Source organism: Alexandromys fortis, unplaced genomic scaffold (assembly GCF_014885135.2).
Source record: "Alexandromys fortis isolate MF-2015 unplaced genomic scaffold, M_Fortis_MF-2015_v1.1 scaffold_6, whole genome shotgun sequence".
NCBI classification, from domain to species: Eukaryota; Metazoa; Chordata; class Mammalia; order Rodentia; family Cricetidae; genus Alexandromys; species Alexandromys fortis.
In genome coordinates this window covers 17,309,390-17,327,469 of record NW_026067902.1, presented here as the reverse complement: position 1 = coordinate 17,327,469, position 18,080 = coordinate 17,309,390, and the positions used below count along the sequence as shown (strand labels likewise).

Genomic DNA, 18,080 nt, shown 5'->3' with positions numbered 1-18,080 from the left:
GGCCCCCCCCCCCCCCCCCCCCCCCCCCGCTTCCTTTCCATGGAGTGTCAACAAGTGCCATGGTCTTGGGGGACAGAACTGTCGGGGAATAGAGCCCTGGGATGAGACATGCTCCTGAATGTGTCTGAAGATGGTGCTGGATGATTCCATTGGGGTGCACAGAGGAGGACAGGTGTTGCGGACCTTCTTTGCCTGCTGGAGTGAAACAATTGTGTTTTCCTGTGCCTGCAGCTGCACTGAGCACGAGACCCTCATGAGTTTCTGATGGCAGGGGAGTGGTTTCTGGTGGGTTTTACAGCTGAAAATCCCAAGTTAAGGATCCCTATATAAGCTTCCCTGGAGCACAATAAAGTTGGTATTCTTGTATCAAGCATGACCCGTGTCCCCGTGTGCATATGTGTTTAAATCTCCAGCCCCTTTCCCAGCTCACATCCTGTCCCATAGTGCAGGCCCTACAGACAGGTTCCTTCAATTCCAGGCTGCCGGGCAAATCCTAACCTCTTGGCTAGTCTTTGAGTCTGTTGGGCTTGAGGGAGGCGGGCTTCTAGAAAAGCACAATTTTTGGATTCATGTGACATGGATTTTCTGTAATGGAGTAATTCCAGAACAGCTAAGTGTCATTGCATGGCCGTATTTTTCATGTCTTTGATCATGTTCAGGCCGGGGAGGGTTGAGCAGAACTGAGTGAGGTGCCCCTAACTGTGATGTGCTGTGGGCAGTGGCTTGTCTTCCTCTGTGGGGCTAAAGGTTAAATGCCTGTTCTTGAGTCCTGGTGGACACAGGTTCCTTCCCTCTTCTGGCCTCTGCCTCCCCTTTTGTTATCTGTTTTAGCCAGAAGTTTCACAGAGCTCAGCTTGCTAGGTCTTTGAGATTCTGGGATCTGAGCTGGAATTGGTTCAGGAGAGCCTAACAGCCGGCCTACCTGTGTATTTCTGGTGGCTCCCGTTTGATCTTGGCACTTGACTCCATGACTTCCTTTGCAACCCGGCCACTGTGAGGTGATAAACAGCAAGAAAGGAGAGAGCGATCAGGATGAGGCTCCAAGATCAGGTGCCCTAGCTTAATCAAGAAATGACATCAGCCCTGCCCATCCCCCAAGGCTTCAGTCACTGCAGAAGGCTTTCCTGATGGGGCAAAGAGTTCTAGCATGCCATGACCACTCAGCTTATCTCTTCATTGCTAGAGTCTCTAGGGTCTCCCTTCCCCCATTTTTTTAAAAAAAGATTTATTTATTTACTATGTATACAGTGTTCTGCCTGCAGGCCAGAAGAGGGCACCAGATCTCATTACAGATGGTTGTAATGAGTACAGAACGCTTAGCAACTGAGTGGCCACACATGGGTGTGGACACAAGCGTTTCTTCCCAGGACACAGATCAAAAAGTGCCTGGCAGCAGTTTTATATGAGGTCTGACAGAGAGAATGGGGGTGCTTAAGGAATCCCTAGGACCTTAGTGGGACCTCCTGTATATGGGGCGGGAGGCAGTGATGCCCGTCTTCCTGAGCTTCTCCTAAGCCCTACCAGCAGGAGTTGGTCTCTCAAATGTGGTTGCTGGGAATTGAACTCAGGACCTCTGGAGGAGCAGCCAGTGCTCTTAACCTCTAAGCTATCTCTCCAGCCCCCCCCCTTTTTTTTCTTTGAGTCTGGGTCTGATTATGTAGTCCTGGCTGTCCTGGCTGGAGCTTGCTCTGTAGACCAGGCTATCCTTGAACTCACAGAGATCCTTCTGCCTCTGCCTCTGCTAGCACTAAAGGAATGTGTTACCCATGCCCAGCTCCATTTGTAATTAGGAAGGATTCCTCTCGTCTCATGAATTACCAGGAAAAGCCCCAAACCCCTCAGAAGGGGGACACACAACAACTGTCATGGTTCTTGTTTCACTGCTGCTGTTTCAATGGCTCACTCCTGGATTATACTGCAATTGGAAATGGCAAGTGTGGGAAAGAGAGGTTCCCCCAGTCATGGAATTAAAAGGCCCTAGCTCAGCTCATACTATACCCTCCCAGGATGCTCTGAGCCATTAGACATCCTAAGATATATATATATTTGGTTTTTCGAGACAGGGTTTCTCTGTGGCTTTGGAGCCTGTCCTGGAACTAGCTCTGTAGACCAGGCTGGTCTCGAACTCACAGAGATCCGCCTGCCTCTGCCTCCCGAGTGCTGGGATTAAAGGCGCGCTCCACCATCGCCCGGCCCTAAGATATATTTTAAGTTTAAATTACTGTGCTTAAGAGAGCTCTAAAGCAAAAATGCCTTTAATCTATAAGTCCCACTTGCCCAAGGACAGGATAAGTTCCTGGAAGGCTGGGGGTTGTTCATATAACCACCCGTGTATTTTCACTTCTGTAAACAAGGCTGGTTGCCCCAACTGCATAGGGTGTGCTTGGAACACACACAGGCAGGAGGTTTGGATGAAGGTGGGAAATATGTAGCCTTGTGGGTTTTGCCTTTAGAAGTCCCTGACTGATGTACTTTGATGCCATACTCTGGGCATCATGGGTGTGGAGCTGGCCAGTGTCCGTCGTCCTGCCCAGTATTTAATAAAACTTGTTTCAAATGTGGCTCAAAAATTGTGGTAGTGGTCTATTCTCACCCAGTGGGATTAACACCAAGAGGGAAGAAGAGGGTAAAAGGCTCGGGAATTGGGAGGAAACCCCAGGCCCTGCTGAGAGCTCTGGCTCCTCGGTTCTTGAGGATGAGGCATATGGAGACTGTTCTCTAGAGAAGGGTCTGGAAGGAGATCTAGAATGGCTACTTACTGTCACTATTTACCTGTATCGGAACCGGCTCCCTTTGAAGAACAGGTTGCTGCTGGACACTGTACGAACTTGGCTTGACTTCTCCAGCCTACGGCAGAGCAGAGTTCAGGGTGACACATGGACCAAGCCGCATCACAGGCCGACAGAAGGTGGGCAGGGAGCCCCCTGCCAAGGCTACTGCAAACTTTCTTCAGATTCGAGAAAAAGCCCTTGGTAGTCTGTGCCAGGTGCTGCCCACCAGGAGGAACGCTTAGCAACTGAGTGGCCACACGTGGGTGTGGAAACAAGCGTTTCTTCCCAGGACACAGATCAAAAAGTGCCTGGCAGCAGTTGCTTCCTTTTGTATGAGGTTTGACAGAGAGAACGGGAGCTTAGTGGGAGCCAGCTCTTGTATATGGGAGCGGGAGGCAGGGATGTCCGTCTTCCTGAGCTTCTCCTAAGCCCTACCAGCAGGAGTTGGTCTCTCAAATTCACTTCTCTCTAGGTTCATGTAACTGACTAAACCTAGGCCTTGTCCTCACAGGTGAAGGGAAGATGGTGGCTAAAACCAACCAACCAATCCAACAAAAATCCTGTATTCTTGGCTTCGTCCATAGCAGGGGGGTTCAAGTCGGTATCTCCCTGGTGTCCCCCCTGGAAGGAAGCCCTCTCAGGGTGGAGTACACCTGCTCAGTTCACCCCGGCACGAGAATCAAGTGCACAGTGAGTGTTAGAGACTGAGAGTGCCTTCCCAGGACAGCTCTGGGGCTGTGGCCCTGGCAGCCGGCAGCTCAGTTCTCAGGCTGGAGTGAGCTCACTAAGGAGGAGCGCTGTCACTGAGGAGAGCAGTTCTGATTTTCCCAGAGCCCTTCAGGACAGCAGAGGGAGGATCTGGCTTGTCAGGCCATTTGGCGACAGCAAGGGTCACCATAATTGGAGTCTATCACACTGGCATTGTTGCAATACACTTTTCTTAACACAGGGTCCCATGTAGCCCAGGCTATCCTGCAACTCACTTTGTAGCCGAGGATAACCTTTAACTGGTCCTTATGCCTCCAGCTTGTGAGGACTGGGATGGCAGGCATTCGTTACCATGTCCTGCTTAGGCAATGCAGAGTACTGAACCCCATACCTCATATTTGCAAGGCGAGCACTTCCACAAACGGACCGCGTCCCCAGCCCAAAACGTCTATTGAGACATAGACCATCAATTTTGTTTTTAAACAAAGACCAAGGGATCCGGTGAACCATTTTCTGGGCATCACCTCGGCCTCTCTCTAGTCCATTTCTTTGTGCACTGATGCTTTCGTGGCCACTTTCTTAATCGGAGAGAACTGGATGCAGACTCCCCCACCAGTCAAGTTACCTCTGACTCAAACCTAGCTTCTCAGTAGTAAGACAAGAGGCCACCATCTCCAGCTCTGGGCTACCCACCAAGAGGGGGACCCCAAGCTCCCCTTAAAGCTGAGGTCTGAGGTCAGGATGCTTGTCTTCTAGGCCTTCCAGGGCGCCACGGTGGCAGTGCTCCAAATTAACACACCCGCTGGGCTTTTCTGGCGTGGGCTCTACTGCGCACCGCACCACCAGAATTACTCTGAGGGTTTCCTGTTTCTCTAGGTTGGCCTGCCGCTCCTCAGAAGGCGGCTTTGTGGCCCCACCTTTGATTAAGGCAGTCCCTATCACATGTCCAACTCACTTGTAGAAGGCTTGATTCTCAATTCCACACTTCCAGAGGTGCTTGCAGGCTTCTGGAGTTGGAGCAAAATACGTGAGAATAATTTTCTTTTCCTGTAAAAAAAATTCCATAGAGAAACAGCTGAGGTGGGTGGGAAAGCCCAGAGCCCCTGGTCCTGTGCAGCAGGGCCCTAGGTCGAGGAGTGACTCACATCAATGGCTACCTCACTCTGGCAAGCCTAACAGAGCCCTTGGTGAGAAGCAGAACATTTCACAGGCATCCTCTGTGGGACAGAGAACCTCATTTGACCGTTTCCTAGAGGCAGGCCTCTCTTGGGTGGATCCTCTGGGTGCCATTGCACCTCCAGGCCTTCCCACCTCTACATACCCTCGCCTCTGTCTTAGCCGAGGAGGCAGACAGCCTCCCCCCCGCCTGGACTCCTTACCCTTGGCCGCAAGGGCCTGCCACTGCGCCCTAGCCCCCCCTGGAGAGAAGGAAGCCGGCACTCACCTCTTTCTGACTTACATATAAATAGAAAGTCTTTCCTTCAAATTTCAGTTTGGTCACCTCATTCCTAGAAGCACAAAGAGAGCGCCTGTCACCCGGCTGTGGGCTGCCTGCTCACAGCTCAAGTCGCAGATGCGCAGCCCTCCCCCTACTGGAAGAGGCTCCAGGCACAGACACAGTTTTAGCCAGAATTAAAACTGAAAACAAGACAGGAGCGCAGTGGCCTTAGAGAACAGCCATCGGGACAGTTCGACCCACAGTGTTCCAGTCCATCACACTGTAATATCGGGGTGATAGGAGGATTTCGGGCTCATCAACAGTGGCTAGAAAAGGGTAACATTTGCATGGAAAAGTGAGTGCGGGAAGAGTGGGGGCCATTTCCGGACTGAATTCATAGCACGGGTGCATGATCTGATGGGACTGTTGAATGTTGGATGCCACAGGCAGCTCATGAGGCCAAAGTTGAAGATCACAGCAAGTAATGAACAACAGTGCATCCGGGTTCTGAGGGAGCCGAGTCTTCCGGGTGACTGTGCCACTGGATGGAGAATGCAGTTTAATGCAGACAATGTCAAACAGTCTCAAGGAGGGGTGGGGCCACATACCAAGAAGAGAGAACAGATTACATGGAACAGTCATGCAGCGTACTGACCAGGAAAGGGGCTTAGGGGTTATTGTAGAAAAATCCTTGAAGCCACCAGCCCAGTGAATGGCTGCAGTAAAAGAGGCAAACAGGATACTGGGGTGCGTCACCCGTGGGACAGACACAAATCAGAAGAAGTGACATGGTTACTGTACATGGCACAGCCTACACCTCACCTCCACAAACTGCTTTCAGCCTTGGTTACATTTACAAGGTGGGAAAACTACCCGGAACTTATTTGGATGTCCCTGAGAGCCACAAGACCAGGCCTCCCCATCGGCCACTCGAGTGTGCCCAATTCGGGGCCCAATACCCCAGTAGAGTTTTTACTTTTCTGCCTTATGCCCCTAAGGATTCTGAGCACACACACCTGCCATCTGTAGACCACTTCCTGCTGCCTCCCTCCAGGGTCCTAGTAAGTAGCAAAATGCAGAAATAACCAGGCACTGGGTCTTTGGCTGTACAACATCGGGTCAGAAGGATATGACATGTTCTCACTGAGAAGTCATGGCTGGGTCAGAGTGGCTGTTTCCAGCTTCCCACTACAGGCTGGAACTGGTATAGCCTCTCTCTGTGTGTCGTCTCTCTCTTTTGACCAACTGACCATCAATCTTAACTCAGGTAGAATACAATAAACACACAGCCTCCAACAGGAGTGGTAAAGAAAGAGTTTGACCTTTTGTTGTTTTGAGACAGGATCTCACGTAGACAGGCTGTCCTGGAACTCCCTGTAGACCAGGCTGGCCTTGACATTTAGGTGATTCTCCTGCCTCTCATTCCTGAGAGCTGAGATTACAGGTGTGTGCCCTCACACCTGGCCTATGAGTTTGTTTTTTTTTTTTTTTTGAATGTGAGGGTGGGTTTAACATCTTGGATTCTGACATTGAGACAGGAGGAGACTTTCCGGGGAGAGAGGTACACAGGAGAATGAAAAGTGGGGAGGCAGGGATCATTCAGGGACTTCGAGTGTCTAAGGATGATCTTGTTTCTAGACATGAGACAACGGCTCTGGTGGGGGTGGAACCCCTGCAAGGAACACCAAATAGCCCAGAGACTCAGGCAGCAAAGGACCCACACAAGGGGAACTGTGGCCCAATCCTGTCCCCAGCCTTTTCTGAGAACCATTTTGTTGGCTAGGAGATGTAAGAGCCTCCCATTGTCACACAGAGAGTGCAGTGATGGGACCTGACTTGAGGGAGCCTAAGATTCCATGATACCAGCTGCCTTGTGAACAGGACAGTGCCACGTGTCTGAGGAGTAGATTAATGCATTAATCCCATTGCCATCCTCCACTAGAGGGATCTGGCTCAGGAAGGTGTGTGGTGTCTGCATCAGGTGAGTAGGGCGGCATGAAAAGAGATAACTACAACGTCCCGAGAAGAAAACTCATGAGAAAAGTATCTCTACTCAGACCCTACTTCGCTCTTCTAGAGAAGGTAAAGGAAGCAAGAGCAGGCCCGGGCTTCCCTAACCAAAGTCCCTCAGACCAAGGGAAGCCATTTTCTCACCTGTTTGTTAGAAGAGCTAGCCAGCTTAGACACAGCAGGCTGAGGTCCAACAGAGAAATGAAACATAGGGGGCTCCAACCGTGCTCTCTCAGAAGACCACCCTAGCTTTGGACTTACAGATTTGTGTGCTTAAGACGCAGCGCCTGTACAAATTAGGAATCCAGAAAGGGCCCTTGACAGAGGCGAGGGGAAGAGGCCTTGGGGAGGTATGATATGAAAGTGTGAATGGGGTGCTGGGAGTTACAGTGAGGATGGGGGTGGGAGACGGGGGGGGGGGGATGGGATGGGCTACCTAAAACTAAGCTCTCGTCTGTATCCACCCCTGCGAGGCTCAGGGGACATGAAGGGGGAAAGAGGATGGGGAGGAGTTCTGGGAAACTATCACACTCATGCATGCACAGTACAGAACCTGCACAAGACCAAACTGGCCAGTAATTCCAGCATGAACTGGGGCGGGGCACACTAGCTGAGGACCCACAGCAACTGCTGGCTGCTATATGTGCGTGTGTGCGTGTGTGTGTGTGTGTGTGTGTGTGTGTGTGTGTGCGCGCAGTCATTTTCCTTTGGGTGTGTGGCTAGGTTGCACGTGCAGGCAGCACTAACTGGACTCTGGGTTATATTTAAAATGGGATGAAGGCTGCTGGTGAGATGGCTCTAACCCTGATGACCTGAGTTCAAGTCCAGGGCCCACATCGTGGAAGGAAAGAACAGACTCTGAAAAATTGTCCTTGGACCATCACCTGTGTGCTATGGCATACGTGCCCACTACATACAAAATAAATAAATAAATGAAACTGCAATAAAAATTTCATTAGCAAGCGGTAGTGGTACATGCCTTTATTTCCTGCACTTGGGAGGAAGAGGCAGTTGTATCTTTGAGTTGGAAATCAGCCTGGTCTATAGAGTGAGTTCTAGAACAGCTTGGGCTACACTGAGAAGCCCTGTCTCAAGACATACAAACAAAAACTAGAAAATTTTTTAAAAAAGAATATGAAAGGGTTAGGCATGGTGGTGCACGCCTTTAGTCCCAGCACTTGGGAGGCAGAGGCAGGCAGATCTTGAGTTTAAAGCCTGCTTGGTCTACATAATAAGTTCCAGGACAGCCAGGGCCATGAAGAGAGACCACTGTCTCAAAACAAAACAAACAAAAAATGAAAAAATAAGACATGAAGGGGGACAGACATATTTTGAGGGAGTCTTAGGGGAGTGGCAAGGAGGGGGTTGATATTATCAAGATACACTGTATATATGCACAGAATTGTAAAACTGTCAAAGAATCAATTTTTTTTTAAATTACAGGCTCTCAATTATGCAGAGTGTCTTGGTGAGACTGGCAGATGTGTGTATGGACGAGGCAGCCAATGGGTCCCAAGATATCCAAATGCCAGTCAACACACAGAAGCCTGTGTTGAGTCATACAGACCCCAAACCAAGGAGGGGAAGCCATGTGGGTAGCTGCAGCCAAGACAGTAGCTCCCGCATGCCAGACGTGGCAGGGAAGAGGGCAGGTACAAGGTGAGGCTGTGGCTCACAGAGGCCAAGGATGCTCAGCCCTCAAGATGGAGATGGCAGTATCTGAACTCTTGTAGACTACGTGCTCATGGGGTGCTACTGAGGAGGGTGTTTGCATGTCATAGCTGACATTTGTTCCAGGGTAATTGTACATGAACCCCTCCCTTGTTAGAAGAGTAAAGAAGGGCTTCGGCCATCTGTTGAGATATTCCTGAATGGCCGTCATTATTCCGGCAGTGGCCCTCAGCAAGTGATGACCCCAAAGAGTGAACTTCACTTTCCTTGTGTTGGCTACAGTTGCAGGCTTCCCTAGAAATCAACTTCTAGTACCCTTTCTGTCTGGAGAGGCGGTTGGCTCTCAGGGACACTTTTGAAAGAACAGGATCCCTAGGAAGAGACCACTACCTTGGTCAATTACCAGTCTCAACTCAAGGCTTTGGAGAAGGCTGCAAACCATAACTGCCCATCACAGACAAAGGACATGGGTACCACAGCCCCTCCCTAGGTAGCGATGCATAAGGAACCTGCTCTGGAGAGGAAGACAGACACTCACCACTTAATGAAGTGGACCCTCTTGTTTCCTTGAAGAACAACAAACCCGAAAGGAGTGAAGGCCAGAAATGCAGCATTTCCCGACACGTCCTGTAATAGAGAAAGACTTCTCAAAGGGGCAGATATAGAGGAGAAAGGGTGGAAACACGTTGTTCTAAGTCAAGGGTGGTGGCAAAATCCTTTGATCTCAGCACTTGGAGGTGGAGGCTGGAAGATCAGAGGTTCAAGGTCATCTTCGGCTACATAGTGAGTTCAAGATCAGCCTAGGATGCATGAGACCCTTGTCTCAAAATCCAGACACTCAGGCTATATTCATAGGAAAAGCAGGGCAACTTTTACTAGGTCACAGTGGGATGCGCAGGGCATTTAAGAGCACAAAGTCATAGCTTGAATTCCAGCCTTGCTACTTGCCAGATGGGCCTCAGAGCTCTGTATCTAGATGGTGGACATGATAATGACACCAGCCTCAGCAGGCCAAAGACAATGTTATGATCTTGTGCATTGCTGGTGGGACTTTAAAATGGTATGGTCACTTTGGGAAATAGTTGGAAACTTTTTCCAAATGGTTAAATATAGAGTTACCACATAACCCAACAATTTCCCTTTGAGGTATATGGCCAAGAGAATTGGAACATGCCTATTGGTGTATGAATGATAATGGTATAACTATTTATAGTAGCCAAACAATGTGAGCAATCCAATCCAGCTGGAAGAGCAAAATGTTCATCAACTGATAGGCAAAAAAGCAAGTGGTAGATGGCGGCACATTGAAATATTATTCAGGAGTAAAGAGGAAGGAGGTACTCACATATACAACACAAATGAACTTTCAAACACCATGTCAAGTGAAAGAAGCCAGTTGCAAAAGAAGTCACGTTGAATGGTTCTATTTATACATAATGTTTATAACAGGTAGAGCCACAGACACAGACAGTGTATTAGTTGCCAGGGCTGGAGGGAGAGGGAAGTGAGGCAGTGACTGGCAGTGGATATGATGCTTCCTTTGGGCAAGGGAGGGGGGTCATGAAAATATTCTAAAATTAGGTGGTGGTGGTGATCGTGAACATACTAAAACCCACTGGACTGCACACTTAAAAGGGTAAATTTTATGATAGGCAAAGTGTGTGTGTGTGTGTGAACTATTACTAATCAGGCCTGTAATCCTAGCTACTCCCAAGGCTGAGGCTGGAAGATCCTAAATTAAAGATCTGCCTACCCTACAGAGTTAAGTTCAAGGCCAGTCTGGGTAACTTAGTTAAAAATACAGTGGCGGAGCACTTGCCCAGTGTGTGCAAAGCCCTAGGGCCATAAAACAAGACGGAAAAAGAATGCCAACAGAGGCAGGCTATCGTTGCCTTGGTATCTAATACCATGGGGTCAATACCTTGAAGTTTAGATGGAGACATGGGAAGCAGCAACTGGCTGAGGGACCTGCAGGCCACCAGTCTAAGTGTGTCAGCAGCAGGCTTGGGATTTTGCTGAGCAAGGGGGTGAAGATGCAGCAGAAAGTGTGGGGAGTGGTGCCAGAGGGAAGAGGGTGACTAAGGAGCATCCTTCCGCAGCTTCCTTGGGTAAGGCTCTGCTGTCCGGGTACATGAGTGATGATGGGGATGGCTGGGAAACTTGGCCATCAAGTTGGGGGTTCTGTTTTCTCTCACCTTGAGAGCTTGCCACCCTGGTGGAGACACTTAGCCTGACTGGCCTTGGAGACAATAGCTCCTCTGCAGGGCCAGTGAGCCTGGCCTCAGGGGAAAATGCATTTGCCTTAAAGCTGCCTCATGGAGTCAGGCTCGCAAGTGTGAGCATCTGGGTCCAGGTGCCAACTTTTTAACAAACCTTTTGGACTAATGTGAATTACCACCCTTTCCTCAGGACTGGGGAGATCCAGTCTTGGCTGTGAGCACAGCACCATTTAACCCATGGGCATAGCGAACGGCTTTTAAAAGAAGATACAAGTCTGGTTCCTTCTGCAGTCACATGGCTGGGCTTCCTCCTGCCTCTCACCAGTGCTTGGAGGAGGATGAACAGCATGGGTACCAGGCATAGCACACAACTATGGTTCCTGCCGGGAGGCAGCAGGTCTAATTTGGCTAACTTGGCATGAACTTGAGCCAAGGCAAGTGGCATTTGCGGAGAGAATGCCCGAGGGAGGTAGCCAATGTCAGGAAGAGGGTGAGCATTGGGAAGCTTTCTGTCCCTGTGCAGGGTGGACCCAAGGTCAAGAGATGCAAGGGTAGAGACCTCATTGTGTTTGTGCTGGTATAAAAGAGGCCACAGGACGGTTTAGCAGATACGGTATGAGACTGTGACATGGGTCGGAGGGGACATCAGGCTATGGTGAGGGAAGGACATGTTTATGGGGTGACAGAAGGCATGGCTAAAGCCTTTGGAGATGCAGGAAAAGGCCTAGAAGGAAGAGCAGCTAGAGGGATGAGAGGGTCAGGCCTGGAGAGGGTGAAGGGTTTGTAACGGAGAAGCAGTGAGGGATCAGGGGGTGGGGGTGGGGGTGGGGGGCTGGGAGGGCCCCTGCCAACTTCACCCTTGCTATTACCTCAGCAATTGGGCAGAAAGGTGCCTGTGCCACAGGCCCATTGGGTCCAGTCTGGCTGCACTGCATGACTGTAGCCAAGGCCTTGAATTTCTCACATCTTAGCTAGGGCTGTTACCTCAGAAGTTCTGTGTAGCAGGCGGCCATGTACACCCATGATGTGTCAATATGAGTATAGCTGCCAAGGCTGTTGAACCTCAGGCAAACCCTAACGTTTCACTTTCTCTTATTCGATACCGAGAGCTAAGGTTTTCTAGTTAGGAAATGGGTGTGGTAAGCTAGACCAAAAAGGAAGCCTTGGAGAGGGAAGAGCTGGATGATCATGGGCCTGAAGTGAGCAGAAGGGAAGGGATGGAAGTGAAACCCAGCGAATGACATCCCTCTGGCGACAGCAAAGGCCAGGCTGCATGATCCAGACACCCTCAGGTGGCCTCCCGGAGAGGGCAGGGTTAGAGCTGCGGGGATGGCCTCTCCTGACAGGACTGGCTGATTTGGAACAGCGAGTGTCTTAGTTAGGGTTTCTATCACTGTGATAAACACCATGACCACAAGCAACCTGAGGAGGAAATGGTGTAGTTCATCTTACAACCTACAGTCACACCCCATCTCTGAGAGAATTTATTACAGGAACTCAAGGCAGGAACCTGCAGGCAGGAACTGAAGCAGAAACCACGGATGAGCGCTGCTTATGTTGTTGCTCCCCATGACTTACTCAGCCTGCCTTTCTTATACAGCCTGGGATGGCCCTCACTTCCAGTGGCACTACCCCCCCCCCCCCATCAATCACTAATCAAGACAGTACAGATTTGTCTATAGGCCAATCTTACAGAGGCATTTTCTCAGTTACGGTCCCCTCTTTTCAGGTGTGACTAGGTTTATCAAGTTGTCAAAAACCCAGCAGCTCCGGTGGTGAACTTGGAATAAATCCTGATGAGAAGCAACTAACTGCCAAGTGTGGCAGCGCACGCCTTTAATCCCAGCACTCGGGAGGCAGAGGCAGGGGGATCTCTGTGAGTGCAAGGCCAGCCTGGTCTATACAGCAAGTTCCAGGACAGACAGGACTACTCAGAGAAACCTTGTCTAGCGGAGAGAGAGGGAAAGAGGGAGAGAAGGGGGGGCAATTAATAATGGAACCTTGAAGAATTTGCTCCCAGAATACAGAGAGCAATTCTCTAAGACTTCTGGACCTACAGAGGTAGGTGAGAGTCATAGAAAGACCATGGTCCTCAGAACCCTCAGCACTGACGGCAGCCACAGGGTCGGCTACTTGTCTCTGCCACCTGAGCGTCAGAGTGGGACCAGGAACTACAATGAGAAATCACATCAAGACTGGTATGGAAGTACACGCGGAAAGCCCTGGAGCTTTCTGTCTTTGGAGGAATCCATGTCTCTTCAGTCTTAAATGTCATTCTTGGTATTGGCCTGAGTGGTGGTTTGAATAAGATTGGCCCTCATAGGCTCATAGATTTGAATGCTTGGTCATCAAGTAGTAGCACTATTTGAAAGGATTAGGAGGTGTGACCTTGGAGGAAGTGTATCACTGGGGGTGGGCTCTGGGGTTTCAAAAAGCCCATTCCAAGCCCAGTGTCTGTCTCTTCCTGCTGCCTGAAGATCTGGGTGAAGAACTCTCAGCGGCTTCTCCAGCACCATGTCTGCCTGTATGCCACTATACTCCTCACCATGATGACAATGGACTAAACCTCTGAAACGGTAAGCAAGCCCCAATTAGACGCTTTCTGTTGTAAGAGTAGCCTTGGCCATGGTGCTTCTTCACAGCCACAGAACAGTGACTAACACAGCCTGTCCTCTGGGTTTGTATGCCAAGTAACACTTAGCATGGCAGAGAAAGGAATGGAGACAAGGAGAGAAGGGTCTGGTTATTTCCCCCATTTCTGCCTCAGCAAGCAGGAATCTGCCTGCCCCCTTCCCATCGGCAGGAATCAGGGCCCACAGGACTGAGCTTTTCCTGGATCTAGGAGGGGAAGGAAATGGAGCTTGAAAGCTTCACAGTTCCTTTGGCCACTCTGTCTCTCCTGACAGGAAAAGGCAGTTCTCTCCTGCCGTGGTGAGGTAAGAAAGTAGCAAGTTTTCATCCTTGTGGAAAAAAAAAAAAAAATCAGCCTTGGTTTAGGACCCTGGCTGTTTCTCCTTCGCTCTGTGACTGACTTCTCCAAACTCCAGCTGCTTCACTGGTGAAAGCAGGGCAGTGACACAGACCTAGAAGAACACTCCAACTTGTTTCAGAGGCAGCCTGACTGTCTTGGTGCTGCGGCACAAGCAACAGCGTTCTTGGAGAGGACACCAACTTGTGTTCATTCCCTCTTCTCCAGACAGGGGCTCACGTGGTCCAGGCTGGTCTTGAAGCCCTGTGTAGCGGAGGGTAGCCTTGACCTTCTGCTCTTCCGCCTCTGCTGCCGAGTGCTGGGATTACAGGCTTGCCTCTATTTTTCTTTTTCTATTTTAGAGAAGCTGTCTCATTCTGTGGCACAAACCACCTCCATAACTTTCCATCTACCGGCTTCAGACCCCAGAGTGGCTGGGATTATAGGTATCATCATCCATGCCTGGGTTTACATATGATGATTTCAGAAATCATTTAGGTCTGTGTCTTCTCTGTATGGGAACTGGTGGGGACTCAGGCTTAGTCTTGCATAGGGTTCATCTCTGTAGAATGAAGACTGCAGGCGGGAATTGCGGAAGCATAGCCCTGAGGCCAGGCAACACTGGTTCAGGCAGGGATTGCAGAAGCACAGCCCTGAGACCAGGCAACACTGGCTCCCAGTGAGGTGCTGTCCTCACCCAGGACTTCTGACACATTAGTAAAGACCTCCCTGGCACCTCCTAACTCCTCTTACCTTTTTTAAATCTGCACTCAGAAGTTTGGTGTTTTCATGGCAATGTGAGGGTGAAGAGAGACTCCTGGCAGTGGTACAATGAAGATGAACAGAGTCCACGTGATGAGTGCCTGACACATATGGGCTCTCAAGAAGTGGCACCACCAGGTCTCAAAAGGTTGGATATCCATGATGGAGCGACTCCCCTTACTCTAACCCCCTAAAGCCTTAGCAAGGCAGCCCCATCAGAACCCACAGTACTGGCTTTGAAAGTCCCAGGGCAAACAACCAGCCTCAAGGCTAGACTGAACGGAACAAGATGGTAACTCCCAAGTTTGGAAAGGAATCAGATATAGTAACAGGTCCTACTCTCTTTTCCAGCAGCTGTAGTCTTGGGCTTCTGGGGCTCCTGCCAGGACCTGGGGGGTGTGGACTGTGGCATAGTTGAGGATGGCCCTGTACAAGGTTGAGACTTGGGTGTTCTGGCTCCCCAGCCAGGGTCTGTAGGAGTCCCTCCTTCTGGTCCTAGGACCAAACAAGGACACTCCGGCAGACGGAAACCATCAGCACGCACAGGACCAATGCTAGCTTCTTAATCAGTCCAGGAGAACAGAGCCCAGCCAGCGCATTCTGCCCTCATTTAATTATCAAAACGATTCCTCTTCTGTCCTCCCCGGGGCTGCATGCCCCAGATTCCCTGGGCCCAGTAATGGCCTCCCTGTTAATAGAAATCATCAGTATTTATTACACCGAGCGTGCCAGCTTCTTCCAGCTCTCCTTGCAGCAACATTAAGGGGAGTGCTTGGGAGCACATCACTCAAGCGAGGCTACTTAACGGTAAGAGTGAAGACTCTGAATTGCTCTCTGCCTCGGAGGACCGAGGAAACATGGCCGGGCCTAATAAAAGGATCCAAAGGTCATGCGTGGAGTCCACAGTGGGGCCCTGACTTGACCAGGATGAGCAAGAGGCCCAGGACTGGGAATGTGGGAAAAAAGTTACAGTTAGATAGCTGCCTTTCCCCTTTCTCCAGAGTAAGACTCTCAGGCATCACTCCTCTATGGCTACACAATGTTGGAAATGAATTGAGTTCAAATTTTTGCTCTGCCTCTCAGGGCCTTGTGGACTTGGGGTTTCTAGTACTCCAACTTTCTTTCTCTCTCTCTCTCTCTCTCTCTCTCTCTCTCTCTCTCTCTCTCTCTCTCTCTCTCTCTCTCTCTCTCTCTCTCTCTCTCTCTCTCTCTCTCTCTCTCTTTGTGTCAGGATTTTTCTGTGTAATAGCTATGGCTGTCCTAGAACTCACTCTGTAGACCAGGCTGGCCTTGAACTCACAGAGATCCACCTACCTCTGCCTCCCGAGTGCTAGGATTAAAGGCATGTACTACCACCACCTGGCTGCATCAACTTTCTTTTCTGTTTTTAAAAAATAACTTATTTATTTTATTTGCATTGGTGTTTAGCCTGCACATATGTATGTGTGAGGGTTTCAGATCTTGGTATTTAGACAGTTGTTAGCTGTCATGTGGGTACTGGGAACTGAACCTAGGTCCTCTGTTAAGAGCAGTCAGTGCCCTTAACCACTGAGCCATGTCTCCAGCCCCTGTATCAACTTTCTTATCTTTAAAACATGGAGATTAGCACCACCTACTGAAGAGTTGGTGAAAACTACCATGAAAGAACTCACTAGCTCTAAATGAAAGTGGGCTATGCTTATTCTTGCCTCCCTCAGGTCTAGGAGTTGAGAATGTGACACACGGGATTGGGCCACACGCAGAGGACAGAGGCTGGCTCCTTCTTATAGCATCTTCAGACTCCAGGTGCCCATGATGAACAAACTTGTCCAAGCCAAGGCTGAGTCACGAGTTCATGGTCCTGAAGTGCACATGAATTTAGTCTGGACACCAGTCTGGCTGTCACTGTCCATGGCTGCCAGACCATGGCTTCTGTGGGCAATAACAGAACTCCTACCCACCTTAAGTCAGCTGTCATGCTCAGGGCGCCGCCTGCTTACTGTGAGTGCCGTGAATCCTACCTCAACCCATCTCACGTGAGGCTCAGGGGAACCGCCTGCCTACTGTGAGTGCTGTGAATCCTATCTCAGCCCGTCTCATGTGAGGCCTCAAGGGGACTGGACTCTAACACTGAGGTGATCTGGCACCTTCTAATAACCACACCTGCCTTTAGGTCTGTGTGTGTGTGTGTGTGTGTGCGCGCGTGAGTGTGTGTGTGTGTGCATGTCCCCCTCACCCTGTGTGTGAACTTCAGAGCCTTTTTTTGTGCACCGGGAAGACTGCAGTTCTGCAACAGCTGTGTTTGTTTCCGAGGTCTTAGGATGACCTACCAGCTCAAGGACAAGTTCCTGCACACCCCTTGCTTTCTTACTCACGGATGCGAAGAGTGGGGGTCAGAACCCAGCAAGGCCCCAACAGCTGACGAGGACTGGAGCTTAGAGCCAGATGCCCCCCCCCCCAACACTTCTCTCCTATGAGGTCCCCTGCTGCCTGCTCGGGTGCCTATCAATGGCTAAATGATTTTCTTTTTTCCAGAGATGATGTCACCGTGTAGTCTTGACAGGTCTGAAACTCACTAGGGAAACCACACTGGCTTCAGACTCACCAAGATCCACCTGCTTCTTCCTCCTGAGTACTGGGATTAAAGGTGTTAGCCACAGGCTAAACGTGTAGCCCAGGCTGGCCTCTGTCTCTACCTCTTCAGCATGTCCTACCAGTGTGTGCCATCATGAGCAATCTCAACTACTTTTGTTCTCATAGGACACATTTAGGAAGCCGTGCTAATTCTTTATTTTTTATTTATTTATTTATTTATTTATTTATTTATTTATTTATTTATTTATTATGTATACAATATTCTGTTTGTGTGTATGCCTGCAGGCCAGAAGAGGGCACCAGATCCCATCACAGATGGCTGTGAGCCACCATGTGGTCGGTGGGAATTGAACTCAGGACCTTTGGAAGGGGAGGCAATGCTCTTAACCTCTGAGCCATCTCTCCAGCCCCCTAGCCGTCTATAAAGTCTGTAGAAGTGTGCAGATTTGCCCCCTGACTCCTGGCCCTGAAGCAGTAAGCTGCACAGGGGACAGGGAATTAGGTGGGGGAGGAGGCTTGCATTCCAGAATGTCCTCCAGGTTTTTATTACTTCATAGGCAAAAGAAAATCACCTCACCAGAGCCTCACCCCTGTGCCTTTCGTTTTCATTGTTTGTTATACACTGGATTGCATCAGTTCCTACAATCCAGATGTTGAAGTCCTAGCTCCAAGCGCTGGGAATGTGACCGTCTTTGGAGATAAGGTCTTTATAGAAATTAAAATTAAGCTGAGGCTTTGAGATTGAGCCCAACTCCAGTTTAACTGGTGTCCTTACACAAGGACATTTAGTATTCAGGCCTGACAGGATGTGTTCTCAGCTGTAGCCACTAAGAGCACCTCCTGTGCACATTTGCTAAGTTCACTTTTATTTTTATTTTATTTTTATTTTATTTTATTTTTTTTTCAGCTCCTCTAAGTTCAACTTTTAAAAGGGCTCTGCCTACCTCCCATCCCTCTCT

At 49.8% G+C, this 18,080-nt stretch overlaps 1 protein-coding gene across 2 annotated transcripts in view; it reads right to left on the bottom strand.

The window, feature by feature from the left end:
• The window catches only part of Frmd5 (FERM domain containing 5), a 278,473-nt gene that overhangs the window by 8,150 nt on the left and 252,243 nt on the right, over nucleotides 1–18,080 (bottom strand). For both annotated transcript variants that reach the window (XM_050134360.1, XM_050134361.1), the window contains exons 8-12: nucleotides 9,137–9,225; nucleotides 4,924–4,987; nucleotides 4,435–4,526; nucleotides 2,773–2,847; nucleotides 923–991 (exon numbers count right to left, since the gene is read on the bottom strand). In XM_050134360.1, the coding sequence (XP_049990317.1) occupies nucleotides 923–991; nucleotides 2,773–2,847; nucleotides 4,435–4,526; nucleotides 4,924–4,987; nucleotides 9,137–9,225 (389 nt within the window). The remainder of the gene's footprint in view (nucleotides 1–922; nucleotides 992–2,772; nucleotides 2,848–4,434; nucleotides 4,527–4,923; nucleotides 4,988–9,136; nucleotides 9,226–18,080) is intronic.